This window comes from Somniosus microcephalus, chromosome 12 (assembly GCF_052327205.1).
Source record: "Somniosus microcephalus isolate GS21.2 chromosome 12, FLI_Smic_1.0, whole genome shotgun sequence".
NCBI classification, from domain to species: Eukaryota; Metazoa; Chordata; class Chondrichthyes; order Squaliformes; family Somniosidae; genus Somniosus; species Somniosus microcephalus.
In genome coordinates, this window is record NC_140998.1 from 25,734,492 (window position 1) to 25,757,639 (window position 23,148).

Below are 23,148 nucleotides of genomic sequence, written 5' to 3' on the forward strand. Positions count from 1 at the left end.
GTCTGGAATCATTTAAGAAACAAGTGGATGCTGCAATGTGGGGAGGGGGGGGGGGAAATGGACGGGCTTTAGGGTCTTTCCTTCTGACTAGGTGAATGGCCTCTCGCATCTGTAGATATCACGAGGCCCCAATGCACGCAACAAACAATTCCGCCCTCCTCACCATTTCAGTCCCACATAACTATGATTACAAAAAACCCACTGACATGAATCAGTCATTCATGAAAGAAAGACTTATGAAATAATACTGAGCGGCCTATGGGTGGCGCTGTCCAGGGAGAGTATAAATACTTGGGCACGGGCCCAGCTTGCGCAGGACATTCTTAACAGGGACTAGTGAAGGACACAACTAGACCTCCATGTTGTAAAACAGTTGATTAAAGCTTTAACGCTTAGACCAAGTGCCTAGTAGTTTTCTTACGTCGCCCACAATTATAAAAAGAGATTTGGTTTTCTGGCCACTGCAATGCAATGCTTCAGTTTGTGTTAACGATGAGAACACTCACTAAACCATAAGCGAATTTAAGATGTCAACCCAATCTCTGGATTTTAAATGGATGCATTTCTGCACTAGTTTTAAGTTATACAATATGACCCCCTCAATTTGATAACTGTAATATAGTGTATTGTAATACTGTATATATATTTAATTTTTTTTTTTTTTTTTAAATAAAAGGAGGATCCTTCTCTGCTAGATTCATTAAAGTTTTTTTTTTTAAGATTGATTAGTGGGATACTACAGCTTTACACACCAAAAAAATCATGCTGCTTGCTAAATTAAAACCATTCACTTTATTTTCATGCATTAAGCCTGCTCATTGTCAGCTCAGTAACACATTTATGGGCTCATGTAGCGTTTATAGGCTTTATCCAGCGTAGCACGCCTCAGCTGGCTCCCATTGAAGCCAAGTTTATAATGTAGCCACTTTCCAAAATGACGTTCCTTTTAATATATAAAATACAACTTGGTACTCTCCTATACCAGATAGGTCTGCAATGCTCCTGCGAAAAAAAAAAAAATCACGGAAAAAGCACATTTGGAATAATGTCAGTTTTTCCAAACAGCACAAGGAGCAGCCCCCACCCCGCCCAAATAAAACACCAACTCACATTGTTCATCCCAGTCTCAAACTAGAGTAGCTGCCTCGGTTTAGAACAACACTACTTTAGACTCCGTCCCTTGCCCCTTAAGCGGATGTAGGAGGAAATTAATTTCTACTCTGTTCTTTGCCACCCGCTTACCCCCCCCCGCCAAAAAAGTTCCAATCGAAACAATTACAAAAAAGTAGTCAGAATGGGCCTCAATGACCAGAAACCAACTGGTCCAAATGTATGCAATGCTACAACTTGTGTGTGGGGGTGGGTTGGGGGAGGGAGAAAGGAGGAAAGACTGTTAAAATTAATGCAAACTTGTATACGTTGAGTGCTTGACCGCAAACTACAGCATCTACCAGAAAGAAAGTCAATCACATCCTTCATGATATATTTTGGCGTAAAAAAAAACTAAGTGCACACACACACACACACTTCTCAAAGTCAACCACAGTGACACACTTACTTTAAAAAAAAAGAGGTCCTTTTGTATTTAGCCGACTCCTCACGGAGGAAAACTGAATAGTTCAAAAACAAAAAGCGGCAGAATATACGCAAGCGCACAAGTCAGTTTCAAAAACAAAAATACAAAACGTCACAACAAACCCACCAGTAAAATGGAACTACCGGCTAAATTTATCTAAAATCTTATTTTATTAAAAAAAGTCAACATTTCTATTCTAATCATCTTAATTACAATCTGTACAGGTTTTATTTTTTTTTTTAAAAAGAGGGGAGGTACTTAGTCTATAGCAGGAGGTTGCAGGCTTCTGTGTTTAGCTGCAATTTCCTGCTACAAATTCTGCCAAAATAAACCATTTCTGATACAGTGTAATACAGTTAAATTACACAGATTCTTAAACGAGACTTTCTGTACAAGTATTGAAAGACACGACAGTCCATAATCACCTCCTCAAAAGCAATAAACAAACAGACGATACACGCGAGAGAACGGAATTTGCAGTCACACACACACACAATGGGTGTAACGCTGTCTCACTGCGTGTGTAACACAATGTTAGTGGAACTGAGGGAGGTTATTTCGCTTTGACTGCCACGTACACAAAATTAACCCCCCCCCCCACCACCCGCACAGCTTGACTGAGACGGGACAAGGTGAATGGGGCCGGGGGGGGGGGGGAAAAAGAACGGTGCTTTAAAATAAAAATATCCACCATCTTTGTTTCTCTCGGTCTAAAACTAAAATGCAAATGTCCCAATCGATTGTCTTTTTTAGTACTTTTTTTTTTTTAAAAAGCCTTTTAATCTCAACTAATTGGACAATGTCATGCCAGCATAGAACTCAGCTGTAGAAATTCCGGGGCAAATTTAAAGCCTTTTTTTTTGGGAGGTGATGGAATTAAAACTGCGTGAAAATACGACTTACGCATTTAAGTCCTGGCTGGTCTGCATCGAGATTTAGAGCACCTGCGTCTAAACATAAAAAGGTTACTCCTGGAGCAAATACCAGTGACCAGTTTGGAGTCCTTTTTCTTTTAGGCATAGCCCACTGCACACACAACTACATACACAGGAGTGCCACTGAGTATTTTGGATGGTACACTTAATGGTTTAAAAATGCACTGTATTCATTCAGTACATCTATCACCATAGTGTGTGAGGGGGGGAACCTCTGGACTTGTTGATATGCCACTGGTGAAATATCTTTAATAGCAAGCAGTGGAGATAGCTAGTGAAATAATGACTTTATGTAACCCTGCCCCAAGGACAGGGGGAGTAAGAACTATAAACCAGTCATGTAACACCTCCCAAAAAGGTCACGGTTATGCTCATTTTTTTAAAAAATATTAGAAGTTAATTCCACCCGCTTCAAGCTCCTCCCTCCCTGATTCTAGGGAAAAAAAAAAAGAGGGGAGCGAGAGTCGAGAGTCCTGCACGAACCACTCAGACCGCAACAGGAAACGCACAAGATTGTTCCCTCCCTCTCAACAAGCAACTAACTCGCACCTTAACATCGGAAATCAAACTGGACCAGTTACCATTGGGGAAGCTGTGTGAACAAGGCAACACACAAACCAACGCTCCCTCTTATTTATTTTTTTTGGGGGGGGGGGGGGGGGGGCTGTTGGAGCTGGAAGGAAAGCGAGAGAAAGAAAAAGAAAGAGAAGAAAGAGAGAGACCAATACTTGCCAAAGCAGAATGAGTGTGTGTGAAGAAAAGTACTGAATCTAGCGATTGGTGGGGGGGAAAGAGAGATAATACAGCGGTTTGTACTGGTTTGGTTCTTCAGAATCAACATTCCCTCACTCAACCCCTCGCTTTCTCTCTCCACTCCCCGCTTAAAAAAAATCTTTGCTCAGCAACTCAAGGTTGCATGCTGCAAATACCCAAAAGCGTCAAACTGAGAGTGGGGTACTGAAACTCGCCAGTCTGATCGGACAGTTAGAACACACAAACCTGACCGGCTGGGATCTAACAGCTACTGTTGGCAGGGGGGGGGCAAAAATCTCCTTCTACCTAGTGTTTCCTTCATTCGTTTAATTAACCCATTAAACAGGTAGTTTAACTTTTTTTTAAAAAAAAGAGACAGCAGGTAAGTGAACAAGCTGAAACACGCAAGTCCTGTCTTTCACATCCAGATGTATATTCTCACTTTCCACCCCACCCCCCCATTTCTTGGCAGCTAGCCAGCATGAAGGTTTCCATCAGAATTACTAGTCTTCCCTGTCCCCCGCCCTTCAAAAAGAAATGGCAATTTTAAAATGGCAAATGATACCCATCCGTTACTCCATACACCTCTAACCAGATTTTTTTTCTTTTCCAAAAGTATGGTTTAATCAGAGCAAGACATAAAACATTTTTTTTGGACGTGTGTGTGGGGTGGGTTGAAACAGTTATGACGGTTGGTTAAAAACCATGATTCAAAATATGTATGAGCCATAGATTTCTTACAATTTAATCTGTACGAAAGCAGGAAGCTCTATGAAATGGTGAACTTGGAGCAATACTACTTGGGGAAGAGAGAGGGAGAGAGAGGAGAGAAAACAAAGTGCGCTGTAGAGGGTTAGCTGGAATACCACAAGGCTCTCTACAAGACGAAAGCCAGCTACACCCAGCTACATCACACAGCTGAGCTGTGGTGCCTTCCCCCGACAGCTGAGTGGATAAGTGCCCTAAACACTACACGTACACACACACAAAAAAAGTGTTGCAAGAAAACCCGCACTTTTGGCATCAAAAGGAAACGTTACTTTAAAAACTGGAGCGCCGACTCATTTAAACTTTCCAAATCCCCGCCCTTCAAAACCGCCAACAGCAGCACCCGTACCTGACCGCTGGACCCGTCTCCTTTCAAATTTCTACACGATACAAAGCCGAGGCAACCCCGTTAACTCGTGACGATCATCTGGCATTTTCTTTGTTTTGGATTGGGGGAGGTGGGAAAGACAGGGATGAGGGGAACTGTTTGCAGCTAGGCACCACGTGTAGAGAAATTCACAGCGTAAATACATAGTTAGCACGAGCAGGTTATAAACGACACCGAGTGGACACCTCACCCTCTCTCCCGCCCAAGCCACACACGCTCACTCACATCAACGATAAACGACGCTCAAGCAACCAGATTTTAAAAATCATTCTCAGCACATATGCAAATGGGTGACTTTCCCTTCTGCTCTGGCTGTTTTAAAAAAAGGTTCAATTCAGTCGAATCTTGTATTTTGCCTCCCTCTTCACAAAACACTGCAACTTAAAAGCGTTCTGAAGAGATTATGTTTGTTAAGCCAGCCAGGCTGGGTTTAATATAAAAACCGAACTATAGAATGTTTTGAAAAGTTCTCCAATATAGCTTTAAAATGTTGAAATAGCGCAAGTTGTACAACACCGCTTCGCCCAAATAAGGAATAAAGGCTGTAAGATTAAGCGGTCAACAGGTTCGCAATTTATAAACATAATTCTAACCCGGGGAGAAAAATAATGAATTTTTTTTTTTGCGAAATAAAAAATCTTCTCTCTCTTGAACCAACTGCAGTTGAGCTGAGGAAACAAAAACTGGAATTTCAATTTTTAAAAAAAAAATCCCGTCACATCTGGATGGTGGATTTGTTCCATTTACTATCCCTTTCACACGCATTCTCTCGCTCGCTGTCCTTTCCTCATTCATCCCCCCCCCACCCCCCCGGCCCCCTCCCCCCACCACCACTCTCCTCTCGTGTAACACTTTGGGTTTGTTCAGTCACACATCTCCTCTGCTATTTCGTGTGGGTTTAAAATCCCAGGAACGGTCATTTGAAGCTTTCTCTTCTCTTCCTGGGCCTGGCGCAGGGCGGTTTCTCTTTCCTCCAGGAAAAGGTCCGACGTGTCTTCACCACCAAATTCCTAACAACGGTAGAAAATAAAAAGATCAGTACGGGTTCCGTTGAGAACTCCCAAGCTTAAAGGCATGCGATTCGGCACCCCTTCCCACCACCATTTTCTGTCCTCAAATGTTCCTGGTGAATGTTTGGTGCTAAATAAGGTGAGGGGATATTGAAGCACTGTTTGAATGCAGTGACAACTATAAAGGCCTTCAATGTAGTGAAACTTCCAATGGATTTTATAAAAAAAGGGCAGGCTGGACCACAGAACAAGGGCATGTCGAGATGGCAGTGCAGGTGGTGTGCCTCAACTGCAGCATGTGGAAGTTTGTGATCCCAGACAACCACGTTTGCAGTAAGTGCCTGCATCCTGAGGAACTTCAGCTGAGAGTTGTTGGAGTCTGAGGTGCAGACATTGCGGGGGGGGGGGGGGGGGGGGGGGAAAAGAGGAGGAAAGAGGGCATCAGGGATGGGGAGAGTTACCTGGACAATTTGATCCAAGAGGTAGTCACACCCCTTAGGTTAGGTAGTGGTACAGGCCTGGTTAGTGGTCAGGAACAGGAGGGTGTGACGGCAACTCAGGCAGGTAAGGGGACCCCAGGTGCAGTGCTGGAGGAGCCTCAGCCTTTGCCCTATCTGACAGGTATGAGGTTCTTGCTGCCTGTGTGGATGAGGGAAAAGGAGGGATGAGCAAGCTGACCATGGCACAGGAGGCCATTCAAGTTGGGGGGGGGGGGGGGGGGGGGTTGTGAAGGGAAGAGAGAGTGAAAGGGTTGTGGTAGGCAACAGAGGGATAGATACTGTTCTCTGTGCCGCGACCGGGAATTCTGAAGGTTGTGTTGCCTGCCCGGTGGCAGGGTTAAAGACATCTCCTCACGGCTGGAGAAGAACTACGAATGGGAAGGGGAGGATCCAGTTGCCGTGGTTCACGCAAGAACCAACGACATAGGTAGAACTAGGAATGAGGTTCTGCTGAGAGAGTTTGAGGAGTTGAGGTCCAAATTAAAAAGCAGAACCTCAAAAGTAATAATCTCTGGATTGTTACCTGAGCCACACGTCAATTGGCATAGGGAAAAGCAGATTAGAGGTTTAAATGCATAGCTCAAAGATTGGTGTGGGAGGCAGGGATTTTGTTTCATGGGACCCTGGCACCAGTACTGGGGAAAGAGGGAGCTGTTCCGTTGGAACCAGCTCCACTTAAACTGGGCTGGAACCAGTGTCCTGGCGAAACGAATAACTGTGGCAGTAGACAGGGCTTTAAACTAATAAAGGGGGGGGGGGTGGGAGGATTCAGGAAAGAGTAAATTTAAAAGCAGCAAGAGAAATGTCAAGGCTCTGGAGCAGCAGAGTTTTGGGTAAAAATAGGTAGAGTGGGTCAGGAAGGGACAGAGAGAGTAACAAAGGTAATAGGGCATCAGTGACTAAGGTGATATCAGGGAAAAATAAAAAAACGTCAAAGGCACTATATCTGAATGCACGAAGCATTCGCAACAAAATAGATGAATTAATAGCGGAGATTGAAATTAATAGGTTTGATCTAATAGCCATTACGAAGACATGGTTGCAAAGTGACCAAGAATGGGAACGAAATATTCCAGGATACCTAACTTTTAGAACAGTTAGGCAAAATGGAAAAGGAGGCCTGATAATAAAGGATGGGATAAAGACAGTAGAGAGAAAGGATCTTAACTCTGAAAATCAAGAAGTAGAATCAGTTTGGGTGGAGCCCAGAAACAGCAAGGGGCAGAAAACATTGGTGGGAGTTGTTTATAGGCCCCCAAACAGTAGTTGTAATGTAGGGCAGAGTATAAATCAGGAAATTAGAGGCGCATGTAACAGGGGTAATACAGTAATCATGGGGAACTTTAATCTACATATAGACTGGGCAAACCAAATTTGCAGTAATAGTGTGGAGGATGAATTCATGGAATGTATACAAGATAGTTTTCTAGATCAGTATGTTGAGGAACTAACTAGGGAGCAGGCTATTTTAGATCTAGTATTGTGCAATGAGAAAGGGTCAATTAATAACCTTGTAGTAAAGGGGTCTTTAGGGAAGAGTGACCATAATATGATAGAACTTTATATTGAGTTCGAAAGTGATTTAGTTAAATCCGAAACTAGGGTCTTCAATCTAAACAAAGCAAACTATGTAGGTATGAGGGGAGAGTTGGCCGAGGTAGATTGGGAAACTGCATTAAAAGGTATGACTGTAGACAAGCAATGGCTATGATTTAAAGAACCAATACATAATTTATAACAAATATAAATTCCTTTAAGGCACAAAAACCCCACAGGAAAAGTGGTCCAACCGTGACTAACAAGAGAAGTTAAAGATAGTATTAGATCAACAGAAGAGACTTATAATGTTGCCAAAAAGAGCAGTAAGCCTGAGGATTGGGAGGATTTTAGAATTCAGCAAAGGACCAAGAAATTGATAAAGAAAGGGAAAATAGAATACGAGAGTAAACTAGCGAAAGACATAAAAGAGACTGTAAAAGCTTTTATAGGTATGTAAAAAGAAAAAGGTTAGTGAAAGTAAATGTGGAACCCTTACAGGCTGAGACAGGAGAAATTATAATGGGGAATAAGGAAATGGCGGAGAAATTAAACAAATACTTTGTGTCTGTCTTCATGGAAGAAAACGCAAAATACCTCCTGGAAATGGAGAACTGAAAGAAATTAGTATTAGTAAAAAAAAATAGTACTGGAGAAATTAATGGGACTGAAAGCCAATAAATCCCCTGGACCTGATGGCCTATATCCTAAGGTTTTAAAAGAGGTGGCTATAGAGATAGTGGATGCATTGGCTGTCATCTTCCAAAATTCCATTGATTCTAGAACGGTTCCCATGGATTGGAAGGTAGCAAATGTAACCGCACTATTTAAGAAAGGAGGGAAGAGAGAAAACGGGGAACTACAGACCAGTTAGCCTGACATCAGTAGTTGGGAAAATGCTAGAATCTATTATTAAGGACGTGGTAACAGGGCACTTAGAAAATAATAATAGGATTGAGCAGAGTCAACACGGTTTAATGAAAGGGAAATCGCGTTGAGAGTTTTTTGAGGTTGTAACTAGCAGAATAGATAAGGGGGAACGAGTGGGTGTGGTGTATTTGGATTTTCCGAAGGCATTCGATAAGGTGCCACACAAGAGGTTATTGAACAAATTTAGAGCTCATGGGATTGGGGGCAATATACCAGCATGGATTGAGGATTGGTTAACTGACAGAAAACAAGAGTAGGAATAAACAGGTCATTTTCAGGTTGGCAGGCTGGTGGGGTACCACAAGGATCAGTGCTTGGGCCTCAGCTATTCACAATCTATGTCAATGATTTGGATGAGGGGATCAAATGTAATATATCCAAGTTTGCTGATGATACAAAGTTAAGTGGGAATGTAAGTTGTGAGGAGGATGCAAAGAGGCTTCAAGGGGATCTAGACAGGCTGAGTGAGTGGGCAAGATCACAGCAAATGGAATATAATGTGGCAAAATGTGAAGTTATCTACTTTGGTCAGAAAAATAGAAAAGCAATGTATATTTTTAAATGGTGAGAGATTGGAAAATGTTGGTGTTCAGACACAAAATCACAAAGTTAACATGCAGGTACAGCAAGCAATTAGGAAAGCAAATGGTATGTTGGCCTTCATTGCAAGAGGATTTGAGTTAATTGTTGATTGTCTTGCTGCAGTTATATAGCGCCCTGGTGAGACCACACCTGGAGTATTGTGGACAGTTTTGGTCTCCTTACCTAAGGAAGGATATACTTGCCATAAAGGGAGTGCAACAAAGGTTCACTAGACTGGTTCCTGGGATGGGGGGGGGGGGATTGTCCTACAAGGAGAGATTGAGTAGACTGGGCCTATATTCTCAAGAGTTTAGAAGAATGAGAGATTATCTCATTGAAACATACAAAATTCTTACAGGGCTTGACAGGGTAGATGCAGGGAGGAGGTTTCCCCTGGCTGGGGAGTCTAGAACCAGGTGTCAGTCTCAGAATAAGGGGTCGGCCATTTAGGACCGAGAGGAGGAGAAATGTCTTCACACAGAGGGTGGTGAATCTTTGGTATTCTCTACCCGAGAGCTGTGGAGTCTCACGTTGAGTATATTCAAGACAGAGATCGATAGAATTTTGGATATTAAAAGAATTAAGGGATATGGGGATAGTGCAGGAAAGTGGAGTTGAGGTAGAAGATCAGCCATGATCTTATTAAATGGCGGAGCAGGCTCGAAGGGCCAAATGGCCTACTCCTAATTCTTATGTTCTTATGAAAAGGAATGGGATGGGGAAGTGACCGGAGGGGAGGCAGATTTTGACAGTGGAGAGAGAGAGAGAGAGAGAGAGAGAGAGTGAGAGTGAGAGTGAGAGTGAGAGATGGAGGGAAGGTTGTGGGAGTTTAGGGAGATCATTTCAGAGGACAGGACGCTGAAGGCTGAGCTACACGTGGTGGAGCGGGGCAAAGAACACACACTAGTCCAGACTCTCAGGCATGTGATCTGAGAGAGCAAGAATGAGAGGGGGAGGTAGGGAGGGCGGGGAAAAAAGAGAAAAGAGAGAAAGAAAGAGAAAATGGAGAGAAGAGAGAGAGAGGGAGGGGAGAGGTAGAGTTTTTTGTCTTCCTCCCTCCTGTCCTGTAAATCTCCACTCCTGCTGGGCTGTTAGCTCCTCAGTGCTGGGCACCCAGCAGTATCTTACTCAGCGAGTGCCGACAATCTAGTTAAAACGTTGAAAGGATCAGGGGAGAAAAAAAAGCCGCCAAGCCCGATTGTACCCAAACTGCGAGTCCATTCATGACTTGGGTTGGCTTAAAGGTTATGGTTTCCCCAGGCATACTTACTACTGAAACATGGATTATTAAACAGCGCTGACTGATTTACATTCATACAGTGCCTCATCATATAGCGACACCTCCGAGTGCTTCAAACAATGAATGGGTGAGTTTTGGATGCAATAAAAAGGTTTTGGAGTAAAAGTGAGCAAAATTATGGTGATCGTGAATGCTTTTTCCCTTTTTTAAGGTGGCGGAAGAAAAACCATCTAGTCCTGAACCTCTAGGTTGCAGCTCATGTTATATGCTGGGAGCAGCATCGCAACACACATTCTCGTTTATAAATAATTACGTTGCTTAGCTACGAGACAAAAATGCTCCGAGAGGTGAAGTGCAATGCTTTTGTTACATTTCCCCCCCATCAGCATCGAGACTTGCAGCATTCGATTCTTACCTTTATCTGTACCAGGAAATCTCTCAGATGTTCTTTGAAAGATGGAATGTCTTGGTTCAGGCTGAACAGGCCAGTCACAAAAATTTTGATCTGTGCACTGGAGGAGGCAAAAATAATATTAAAAAAAACACCATTAAAAACAATCCATTTTTATATCTGTCCCATTTCCGTTGCAATTCCAAGTAGTGAAATCCTAACACGCACAGACTCGAACCACTATTAACATCTGACCAAGCTAAAAACCTGAACGGAGGGAGAAATTCAGGCAGTCAGCAGTGACCAAGGTTAAGGGCACTCTGTGGGTCGAACAAACACACAGACGCCTCGTTATGTATGGAAATAAGAAAAAGGTGCAAATCAGCAGTCGTGCTGGTCCCAAAAAAGAAAACCAGCAAATCACAGCACAATAACAACCAGTTCCATAGTCTGTTTTTTTCCCCCCTAACAATGAGAAAACACAGATGGTTAGAAAGAAAAAAATGGGGGAAGAGAAAAAGAGACAAGGACAAAGAAGAGAGAATTAGAAAGGGATTGAGACAATGAAAAAAAGAAATAGAAGACAGAAAGCAAGAGGAGGATAGATAAAAAGAAAAAAAAAACAGCTGCAATTTCTTCAATCACAGTTAGTGACTCCAACGCTGCCGCCTCACAATTAAATTTCACACCGGAACAATTCGCTCTGGTCCAGATCGTAGAAGTAAATTAAGGGGGGGGGAAAACGTCCCTGCATCAAATTTCAAAAATATCAGGTGACAAATACCTACAACGCACAATGCTGTTAGTAGCACCAGTTACAGGACCGGTAACTCAACTCAAGCTCTGGGCGTGGATCACGTCCCATAACTGCATCTACCGAGTGCACACGGCAAGGATCCCCAACTGGACTGCATCAGTTACCCACTCGTCTCCCACAACTCGACATCTCTTCCAAGGCACTTGGGCAAATAAATCTCAATTCAGCCACCCTCCCGTCAAACCAATTATTTGAACTCTAAGCCCCGTTTCAAATGGAGCCCTAGGCAGGTCCTAGTGCGACACATTTATACAAGTGCCAGAGTTCGCCCCTCTAAGTGTTATGACTCTTAAATTCCCCCCCTCCCTAGTGAGTAAGCATTGCGTGATTATGAACAAACAGTGCCCTCGCCTTATATTCAGTCCGGGGCCAGCAACGCTCACACAGCCACCGTCAACTGATCGATTCATGTTACTGTATGTTTTAGAACAGTCTCAGTGCCAATAAATTAAAAGGTTTCTTCAGCAGCACCTCCCAAAACCCCTGACCTCTACCACCTAGGTGGTCAAGGGCAGCAGGCGCATGGGAACACCACCACCTCCAAGTCACACACACCATCCTGACTTGGAAATATATCGGGCCGTTCCTTCATCGTCGCCGAGTCAAAATCCTGGAACTCCCTCCCTAACAGCACTGTGGGAGCACCTTCACCACACGGACTGCAGCGGTTCAAGGCGGCGGCTCACCACCACCTTCTCAAGGGGCAATTAGGGATGGGCAATAAATGCAGACCTTGCCAGCGACGCCCACATCCCGTGAACGAATAAAAAAAAAATCTGGGGAGAATGGAATGCAGTCTCCCAGCTTCACAATTAGAATTTCAGTAGTCTAAAAACCACAACACACAAGACTCCAATAGACTGGACCTACAGGGGATAATTAAAACCCAACCCGTCGGTCAGGAAACTGGCGGGGAAATCGGTGGAACGCCGGATTTACACCCTGCCTGATATTACTCTCCGATGACTTCAATGGAGCGTAAAATCGATCAAACGGGATGTAAAACCAGCGTTGTTCCCGATTCAGCCAGTTTCCCAAAGGGCGGTTTAAGCTAAAATTGCCCCCATAACTTCACCAATACATGATGAAATTAGGAAGTTGCAATCAAAATCTCTGGGGTGGGGCGAAGAACTCCCACAAGCACTCAGTACAACACAGCACCAAGGTTGTCAAGAACAGCCGTCGCCAGCAAGCTACATAGCAACAGAGATTTCAAAGTCACCCGAGTGGGGCAGAGGGGGAAGGAAAGGAAAGAGAAAGAAAAAAAGAGAAAGAGCAAGCAAGGTAGAAAAAAGGAGGGTGAAAGAAAAAGTAAAAGTAAAAGAAAAAAAAGAACCAAGACTGGCCCGGTCCTCCCTTGACGTACTTCAAGCAAGAGGTCGTTGGGTAGAGACCAGTGGCAGGAACCCTGCCCAATTTTTTCACCCTGCCTAACCCAGAGGGCCGAGGCTCATTATAGCACCTCTGCCACCGTCCCTGCCGCGATCCGCTAACTCAGCACAGAACAGGGATCGAGGCCCAGAACTTCCCTGCCTGGGTGGCCAATCTCATCACATCTCGCTCTAATCAGTACTCACTCTTGAAGGTGAGGAAAGGCAGTTTTCAGCAGGTTGGCCACAAACTCCTGTACGAAGATCTGGTTATTAACATTGGGAGTGGCTGGGCTCAAAGACAAGGTGATCTTGCCATCCTCCACTAAGCTGAACATGTATGCCAAGATGGTAGCGTGCATCGTCAATCCTAGAAAAGGAGGAATTAAAAAGAAAAGCCATCAGGTTCCACCGAATAATGTGGTCAGATCCAAACTGTACACCCACAATTCAATATATTCCTCCTGTTCCCCCGCCAACCCCACCCCCTCCTCCTGGGATACAGTTCTAAAGACACTGCCCGTTCTCCAACACCTCGCCCAAGGGGCCCTTCAACATCCGTGTCAGCCGAGGCTCAGTTGGTAGCACTCGCGCCCGAGTCAGAAGGTTCCACTCTAGGGACTGGAACACAAAACCTAGAGAGATACTCCAGCGCAGTGGAGGGAGCGCTGCCGCGTTTCCTACATCACAAACAGTGACTACAACTCAAAGTACTTAATTGGCTGTAAAGCGCTTCGGGACATCCTGCGATCATGAAAGGCGCTATATAAATGCAAGTTCTCTTTCTTTCTTTTCAATGAGCCTCAACCAGAGAGGGATTCACATCCAGACCCAATCCTACCCTCACATGAGCTTTCCCGTACGAGACACCCAATGGGAAATCAAGAGCAAGTAGCCTCACCCATTCCCGCCCCAACTATATGCAACCATGGCACGTCTCCATCATTACACTGGGCTCAGATCAGGTAACTCAGCCAAGAATTGGGGGGGGGGGGGAATCCATTGTGCAATCTTCCTGGTCCAATCAAATAGCCCCAAAGTGGATTAATATCTGGGGCGGGGGGGGGGGGGGGGCGGTAAACAGGACAAAAGACCAAAGCGAAAAGAACTAAAGTCTGACTTACCAGCAGTGTGCGAAGTATCTGTCACCACTGAGAATATATGTTGGAGAATGTCACAGAAATAGGTTTGGTAAAAGCTCTGGGCAGCTGCCTCTTCCTGTGCAACGTTCTGTAGTAGAGTATAAAGAATAGACAACCCTGCAACAAACACATCAAGGAATCCAGTTACAACACTGATGCAGTACAAACCTTGTGGGGGCGGCGACCAAAACTAAGGGCCATAAATATAAGATCGTCAATTATAAATCCAACAGGGAATTCAGGAGAAACTTCTTTATCCAGAGAGTGGTGAGAATGTGGAACTGGCTACCACAAGGCGCAGTTGAGGCAAATAGCATAGATGCCTATAAGGGGAAGCTAGATTAAAATGAGGAAGAAAGGAACAGAGGGATAGCAGATAGGGCGAGAGAAGTAAGGTGGGAGGAGGCTCGTGGAGCGTAAACACCGGCTTAGAACAGTTGGGGCTGAATGGCCTGTTTCGGTGCTGTAAATTCTTTGTAAAGTCCTTGTTAGTTGGATTTGGCATGGCAGAGGCCATGTGACACGGGAAGAGACGGTGGGGGGTGGGGGGGAGAAGGTGGGAATAGAAAGCTCACAGCACGATGTACCTGTATCGGCCACATTCCTCATGGTGTGTTTGAAAGCCCAGATAATGGAGTCAAGGACCAGTTTGAACTGGGCTGGAGGTATGTTCAGGAAGGCAGGGAAACAGTGACTATTGACTGCTTGAAGAAGCAGAAAGAAGTTAGTCCTGTGCTCTGGATACTCTTCAAAATCCTAGAGGGGAAGAAAAAACAATTAAATACTTGAAATTTTATATAATTTAAAATCTTTGTAGTCTGCAAGTGGCATCATCCAATATCGAAAAATTACATTATTGCCATAATTTTAAGATTTAAAACAGACCTCTAATTAATTTACAGTCTACTCCTGTTAATTCAAATGTGAATTAATTTGGATCGCAGTATAATTTGAACTTTTTAGGGCAAACACAATTTGGGATTAACAAGCGTAGCAAGCACATAAGGAGCTGCCATTCTGGTCTCACACTCAGCCAAGTACTCTTTTGGTCTTGGAAACAATGCTAATCTTTTCAAGATTCTAAGATCATATAAACAATTCAGACCCCAATAACATGTTTGTTGTTAAGCTTCTGATTATGCCAAAGGGGCATGGGTGCAAACTACTTAACACAACAGACTACTAAACTTAACTGGACCAGCTACATAAATACTGTGGTTACAAGAGCAGGTCAGAGGCTAGGTATTCTGCAGCGAGTGTCTCACCTCCTGACTCCCCAAAGCTTTTCCACCATCTACAAGGGACAAGCATGATGGAATACTCTCCACTTGCCTGGATGAGTGCAGCTCCAACACTCAAGAAGCTCGACACCATCCAAGACAAAGCAGCCCCACTGGATCGGCACCCCGTCCACCAACTTAGACATTCACTCCCTCCACCACCGGCGCACCGTGGCTGCAGTGTGTACCATCTAGAAGATGCACTGCAGCAACTCACCAAGGCTTCTTCGGCAGCACCTCCCAAACCCGCGACCTCTGCCACCTAGAAGGACAAGGGCAGCAGGCGCATGGGAACACCACCCCCTCCAAGTTCCCCTCCAAGTCACACACCATCCTGACTTGGAAATATATCGCCATTCCTTCATCATCGCTGGGTCAAAATCCTTGAACTCCCTCCCTAACAGCACTGAGGGAGTACCTTCACCACACAGACTGCAGCGGTTCAAGAAGGTGGCTCACCACTACCTTCTCAAGGGCAATTAGGGATGGGCAATAAATGCTCACCTTGCCAGCGATGCCCACATCCCAGGAACGAATTTTAAAAAAACACAAGAGGGTGGGCGGATGTATGGAATAGACTGTTTGGAGAGGAGATTCATACAGATCGTGTCAGCAAATTCAAGAGGGAACTGGAGAGATATTTGACACAGAAAGTGATTGAAGGATGCAAGAGATAGGGTGCATGATATTTTTTCCAGCTTTGGGACTGGACTGTCACGAACTCTTCCAGTCTGCTACATTCTAATGTTCCATGCTGGACCCCCACAGACACTCATTGAGGGGACCTGCAAACCAGTGACGGCTGAATAGTAAGCATGATGACCAAAAATGGTAGGTATGCAAGGAAGGTACAAAATCTTCACTACCAAAATTACTCAACAGATCTTCTTTGATGCTGTACTATTCGCCAGGCAGGATTACTACCCCTTACTTCTCAAGTGTGGAGTTGCGCATTTCCTACACTCGCTATACCGATTGCCTCTCCGAACTAAACTGCCACTGTGTCCCATGTTCTGAGCGGTTTCATGCAGTGAATCCACAGCTACCAGGAATTGGTACTGAAATTATCCAAACCTGTTTCACATAGGAAAAGGTGGAGATGTTCATCTCATCAGGCTGGGCTGGAGTTGAATACAAGCTCCCGAGGTGAAAGGGTAGTGTGCTAATCCATTGGTACCAGCACAATTCCCCCACTATGTGCTCTATTTACACCACCCATTTAGAAAAGAAAATTGAACAACAACAAAAAGTTACTTTTAACAAATGGACAAAAAGAAGTTCAGTGGTTTGGTTTGTAATCTGGCAAAGGAGCAATGAGAACATCATCATAAAGTGCTACAAAAACATAAATGGGGAAATGGTAAGCGATTAACCCACAGGGTTAATAAATATTCACAGGACCCGACTCCAGATGTGTGGTAACAGGAATATAGTCGAGGGAATATAGAATTTATCCAATAAAACAGCTTTAGAATTAGCTGCACAATGGGATAAGTTTCCATTCGTTCGGGACCAGTAAATACTTGGTTTATACCATTACAGTATAAAATATCATCTTCTATTGTGTCATAATTCAATGGTACTTCAGCTATGACAATTTAACACTCCGTTTTTGTTGCCCCCCTTTACCTGTTGTTGCTTGAAGGCAGTGACTGGGGTGGAGGTAAGGCTCCAGTGTCAGGAAACATCCTGTACAGAACCCATGTGGCCATTCTCCACTCGTCAGAGGTTACTACTTTAAGAAGCATTTAAGGCCAATCCTGCCCTCACCCAATACCTATAAACATGCACATTCACTGTAGGGGGGTGGAGTCACTGGATCAGAATCAGAAACAAAAGTCCTGGCCCACACAGGCTGGAGATTGAACAGAAGGGAGCTTCAGTATCTTTATACAAATTGGATTTCACTTCCCTCCAGAGGATTGTGTCTGCCATCTCGAAAACCGCATTACGAGGAATTAAAACTAAAAACTATGGGAAAATACAATTTCAGTAAACTTTATATTTTCGTAATGAATCAAGGCTAAATTGCTGGTCAACCAAACCTGCCAGTCCAAGATGATTTTACTTTTAAATTAGCGCCTGCATCAGAACTGTTAATTTATCATATTTATACATACAAAGAGACACAGGCAGACTTCAACCAGCATCGAGACAGACTACGAAAAGGTGTTATTTAAAGGATTAACCGAGGCCGCAACAAGAACCGAGTCGAGAAGGAAATTAGTCCCAGCCCCTGAACTCAAGTGACGACTGTTTCCCCCCCCACCCCAACTCTTTTACTCTGCAAACGATGTGGATTATACTGATCAGATTGCAAAACACGCAGTAAGCTTCCTACGATCAGACTGAAAATTACCTTGTTGATCATGTCCAGAGTGCACTCAAACAAGGCGTCGAAGATCTGTGGGACCTCCGCAGTGATGTGGTTCTCCAGTTTGTTCACGATCGTGGCCATTGTACTCAACACTTCGGGCTCCCGAGCCGCAGGGACATTCCTCTGGTAGTCGATCAGCACCGCGTCAAGCAGCGGGGGAACAAAGTTTTCCGCAACCTGAAAGAAGTCAAGAAAGAGGAGGGCGAGAGTGTAGCTGTTGTGCTTGGGTAACTTGGCATGGTGTCTCCATTTTCTTTTTTGTTTGTTGATGAGGATGACATAACTAACCCTCAGGGTCACAAGAGTGGGAAATGAGAACAGGTTATGACTGCAGCATATCCTTGGCACCAGTGGGCGAGAAAAAAAAGAGGGAAATCTAGAGGTAAAAATCAAGCTTGGTGGCTTGTAGTGCCTACTGGTGACCGTAAGTGGACTGCCCATCTGTCCTCATCCGAGACGCATCAGCCGCTGATGTCAAAAATTTCTTCCAGCTCAACATCAGAAGACAAAGCCATCGTCTTCAGCACCCACCCAAAAACTCCACTCCCTTGCCACTGATTCCATCCCCCTCTCCACCCAATGTCTCCAGTGCAATCATGCCATTTGCTACCTTGGCGTGGTGTTCAACCCCCCGAGCTTAATTTTAGTCCACACATCACAAGGACCGCTTACTTCCACAATGCCGCCAGTGCCATTTCCTACATCACTGCCGAAACTCATTAGAACGCGCGGTCCTGCCTTCCTCCACAAACTCTACCACAATAGGTTCTGCTCTGTAATCACTCGCAACCTCGCTGACCTTAATTGGCTCCATGCCCCACCACAACATTAAAAAAAACCATTTTCAAATCACTAAATGACCTGAGCACTGAAATCTCCTTCAGCCCGATATCCCAACTGAGCATACCATTCCTCGGACTCTGGCCTTTTGTACATTGTTTCCCACCCCACAGCTGAGAATTGCCTGTGTACTCTCCAGAATTTTCTTCCTAAACTCACTCTCTCTCCACCTTTAAAAACATTCTCAAAATCCATCCAAGGCCCCAAACACTCCTTCCAGGGGAAACAGCGATTTACTTGTACTTCTTACAATTTAATCTACTGTATTCACTGCTCACGATGCGGTCTCCTCTACATTGGGGAGACCAAACGCAGATTGGGTGACCACTTTGCGGAACACCTCCGTTCAGTCCATAAGGGTGACCCCGAGCTTCCATCGCCGGTCACTTTAATTCACCGCTTCACTCCCGCTCTGATCTCTCTGCCCTCGGCCTCTTACACTGTTCCAATGAAGCTCAACGTAAGCTCGAGGAACAACACCTCATCTTTCTAGTAGGCACTTTACAGCCCTCTGGACTCAACATCGAGTGCAACAATTTCAGACTATAAATTGGCCCGTGTATTTCTTTATATTTTTCTCCCGTTTCCTCACGTGGTAGCTGTTGATGATTCTGCCATCATCATTCACACCTCATCTAGAGTCATCTTTTGTTTCTTAACTTGTCCCATTACCTCTCCTTTTGCCTTGCACTATCATTGCTTTTGTCAGTCAATCTCTCCTGCCTTCCATCCCATCACAGACCTTCCCCTTGTTCTTTCCTCCAATCCTCCTTTCCCCTGCTTAAAAATCTCTCTTCCCTAACCTTTTCCAGTTCTGACGAAGGGTTCAACCCAAAACGTTAACTCTGTTTCTCTCTCTCTCTCCCCTCGATGCTGCCTGACCTGCTGAGTGTTTCCAGCACCTAGTTGTTATTTCAAAAATCCATCTCTTTGGCCAAGCCCTCAGTTACTCAACCTAATTCTCCCTTGCTGGCTTGTGGTCAGTTTTCCTTCTGGCCACTTGTGAAGCGTTGCTGGGACATTCCTTTACAGCCTCTTTACGTAAACGCAAGTTGCTTTTTGCAAACGGAAAAAGAGCGAGCAGATACAGAATACCAGTCCAAGTAGGACAAGGAGGACACAGGCCCAGGAGACCGACCAGAGCAGGATTAATGATCAGAAAAGAGCGACCAACAGGTGAAATGGACTTCTGGGGGTAGGGCAGCGGAAACAAATCTTTTACAGTTCAAATGGAAGAGGAGCGTAGGGTTGTTCTGGACGGCAGAGTTAAGATGGGCCAACTGTACTCACCAGCTGTGGGTCTGAAGACCGGCTCACCCATCCAGAGATCAGCTTCAACGTCTCCCTCTTCACCGTTCTCATGCTTTTGATTAATGGTTGCTTGGTAACTACTTCGCCTAATTTGGGGGGAGGGGATAAGAATATACAAATATAGATTAAGAGTAGTCACCAGAATCAGATGGCCATCCCTTGTATAATCCGGTCAGCGATCTTGCCCATTTTGTTTTGTCTTGTCTTCATAGAATCATAGAAAGTTACAGCACGGAAGGAGGCCATTTCGGCCTATCGTGTCCGCGCCGGCCAACAAAGAGCTCTCCAGCCTAATCCCACTTCCCAGCTCTTGGTCCGTAGCCCTGCAGGTTACAGCATCCCAAGTGCACATCCAAGTACTTTTTAAATGTGGTTAGGGTTCCTGCCTCTACCACCCTTTCAGGCAGTGAGTTCCAGACCCCCACCACCCTCTGGGTGAAGAAATTTCCCCTCAAATCCCCTCTAAATCTTCCACCAATTACTTTAAATCTGTGCCCCCTGGTTTTTGACCCCTCTGCTAAGGGAAATAGGTCCTTTCTATCCACTTTATCTGGGCCCCTCATAATTTTATACACCTCAATAAGGTCTCTCCTCAGCCTCCTCTGTTCCAAGGAAAACAGACCCAGCCTATCCAGTCTTTCCTCAGAGCTAAGATTCTCTACTCCCGGCAACATCCTTGTAAATCTCCTCTGTACCCTCTCTAGTGCAATCACATCTTTCCTGTAATGTGGTGACCAGAACTGCACGCAGTACTCTAGCTGAGGCCTAACTAGTGTTTTATACAGTTGAAGCATAACCCCCCTGCTCTTGTATTCTGTGCCACGGCTAATAAAGGCAAACATTCCGTGTGCCTTCTTAACCACCTTATCTACCTGGCCTGCTGCCTTCAGGGATCTGTGGACATGCACTCCAAGGTCCCTTTGTTCCTCTACACTACTCAGTGTCCTACCATTTAACGTGCATTCCCTTTCCTTGTTAGCCTTCCCCAAATGCATTACCTCACACTTCTCCCGATTGAATTCCATTTGCCACTGTTCTGCCCACCTGACCAATTTATTGATATCTTCCTGCAGTCTACAGCTTCCTTCTTCAGCATCAACCACACAGCCGATTTTAGTATCATCTGCAAACTTCTTAATCATACCCCCTATATTCAAGTCTAGATCATTGATATGTACCACAAAAGTCAAGGGACCTAGTACTGAGCCCTGCGGAACCCAACTGGGAACAGCCTTCCAGTCACAAAAACACCCATCAACCATTACCCACTGCTTCCAGTCTCCGAGCCAGTTTTGAATCCAACTTGACACTTTGCCCTGGATTCCCATGGCCTTTTAACTTCGTGACCAGTCTGCCATGTGGAACCTTATCAAAAGCCTTGCTAAAGTCTATATACACTACATCAAACACACTACCCTCATCTACCCTCCTTGTTACTTCCTCAAAAAATTCAATCAAGTTTGTCAAACATGACCTTCCCTTAACAAATCCGTGCTGACTATCCTTGATTAATCTAGGTCTTTCTAAATGAAGATTTATCCTGTCCTTCAGAATTCTTTCCAATAATTTTCCCACCACCAAGGTTAGGCCGACTGGCCTGTAATTACTCAGTCTATCCTTTTCTCCCTTTTAAACAAGGGTACCACATTAGCAGTCCTCCAGTACCACACCTGAAACCAGAGAGGATTGGAAAATGATGGTCAGGGCCTCTGCTATTTCCTTTTTTGCTTCACTTCACAGCCTGGGATACATTTCATCCGGGCCTGGGGATTTATCCACTTTTAAAGCTGCTAAACCCCTTAATACTTCCTCTCTCACTGTTTATTTCATCTAATATTTCACACTCCTCCTCCCCGATAGCAATGTCTGCTTCGCCCCTCTCCTTCGTGAAAACAGACGCAAAGTATTCATTAAGAACCCTACCGACGTCTCCCGCCTCCACACACAGATTACCCTCATGATCTCCAATAGGCCCTACCCTTTCTTTAGTTATCCTCTTACTCTTAATATATTTATAAAACATCTTTGGGTTTTCCTTGATTTTACTTGCCAAGAATTTTTCATGCTCTCTCTTTGCTTTCCTAATATCCTTTTTAATTGCACCCCTGCACTTTCTGTACTCCTCTAAAGATTCTGGAGTATTTAGCCCTCAGTATCTGTCATACGCCTCCCTTTTTTTCTTTATCCTACCCTGTATGTCCCTAGACATCCAGGGGGCTCTAGATTTGTTAGTCCCACCTTTTTTCTTTAAGGGCACATGTTTGGTCTGAACCCTCCGGATCTCCTCCTTTAATGCCTCCCACTGCTCTGACACTGATTTACCTTCAAGTAGCGGTTTCCAGTCCACTATGGCTAAATCCCCTCTGAGCTTAGCAAAATTTGCTTTTCCCCAATTTAGAATTTTTATTCCTGGTCTATCTTTGTCCTTTTTCATAACTACCTTAAATCTAACTGAATTATGGTCACTAGCACCAAAATGCTCCCCCACTGATATGCCTTCTACCTGCCCAGCTTCATTCCCTAAAACTAAGTCCAGAACTGCCCCATCCCTTGTTGGGCTTGCTACATACTGGCTAAAAAAGTTCCTGGATGCATTTTAGGAATTCCACACCCTCTATACCCTTCACACTAATTTTATCCCGGTTAATATTGGAGTTGTTGAAATCCCCTACTATTACTGCCCTATAGTTTTTGCACTTCTCAGAAATTTGTCTACATATTTGCTCTTCTATCTCCCTCTCACTGTTTGGGGGTCTGTAGTACACTCCCAGCAGTGTGATCGCCCCTTTTGTGTTTTTCAATTCGACCCATGCGGCCTCGTTTGATGATCGCTCCAACATATCATCCCTCCTCACAGCTGTAATAGTTTCTTTAATCAATACCACGACCACCCCCCCTCCCTTTTTACCTCCCTCTCTACCCCATCTGAAAATCCTGTAACCAGGAATGTTCAGCTGCCATACCTGCCCCTACTTCAGCCACATCTCTGTAATAGCTATAATATCATAGTCCCAAGTATCTACCTGTGCCCTCAGCTCATCTGCCTTGTTCGCTATACTCCTTGCATTGAAGTATATACCATTTAGTACAGGCAAACCTCCTTGTTGACTACTATCTAGCCCTTGATTCCTCTGTCCTTCCAATTTACTTTCTATGTTTATGTTTTCCAATTCCAGTTTCTCTGACTCGATTCTTAGGTTCCCATCCCCCTGCCAAGCTAGTTTAAACCCTCCCCAACAGCACTAGCAACCCCCCCACCCCCTCCCCCCGGGCGAGGATATTGGTCCCGGCTCTGTTAAGGTGCAACCCTTCCGTCTTGTACAGTTCCCACCTCCCCCAGAAACGATCCCAATGCCTCAGGAATCTAAAGCCCTCCCTCCTGCGCCATCTCTCCAGCCACAC

General features: G+C 44.7%; 1 protein-coding gene across 1 annotated transcript in view; it reads right to left on the reverse strand.

Annotated features, from left to right (window-relative positions):
* Positions 1 to 645: 645 nt before the first annotated feature.
* The window catches only part of LOC147109083 (exportin-1-like), an 87,018-nt gene continuing 64,515 nt past the window's right edge, over positions 646 to 23,148 (reverse strand). Inside the window, exons 19-25 of the mRNA XM_086002673.1 lie at positions 19,726 to 19,832; positions 17,578 to 17,772; positions 14,526 to 14,694; positions 13,921 to 14,055; positions 13,004 to 13,166; positions 10,634 to 10,730; positions 646 to 5,430 (exon numbers count right to left, since the gene is read on the reverse strand). Of these exons, the coding sequence (XP_085858799.1) occupies positions 5,284 to 5,430; positions 10,634 to 10,730; positions 13,004 to 13,166; positions 13,921 to 14,055; positions 14,526 to 14,694; positions 17,578 to 17,772; positions 19,726 to 19,832 (1,013 nt within the window). The 3' untranslated portion in view covers positions 646 to 5,283. The remainder of the gene's footprint in view (positions 5,431 to 10,633; positions 10,731 to 13,003; positions 13,167 to 13,920; positions 14,056 to 14,525; positions 14,695 to 17,577; positions 17,773 to 19,725; positions 19,833 to 23,148) is intronic.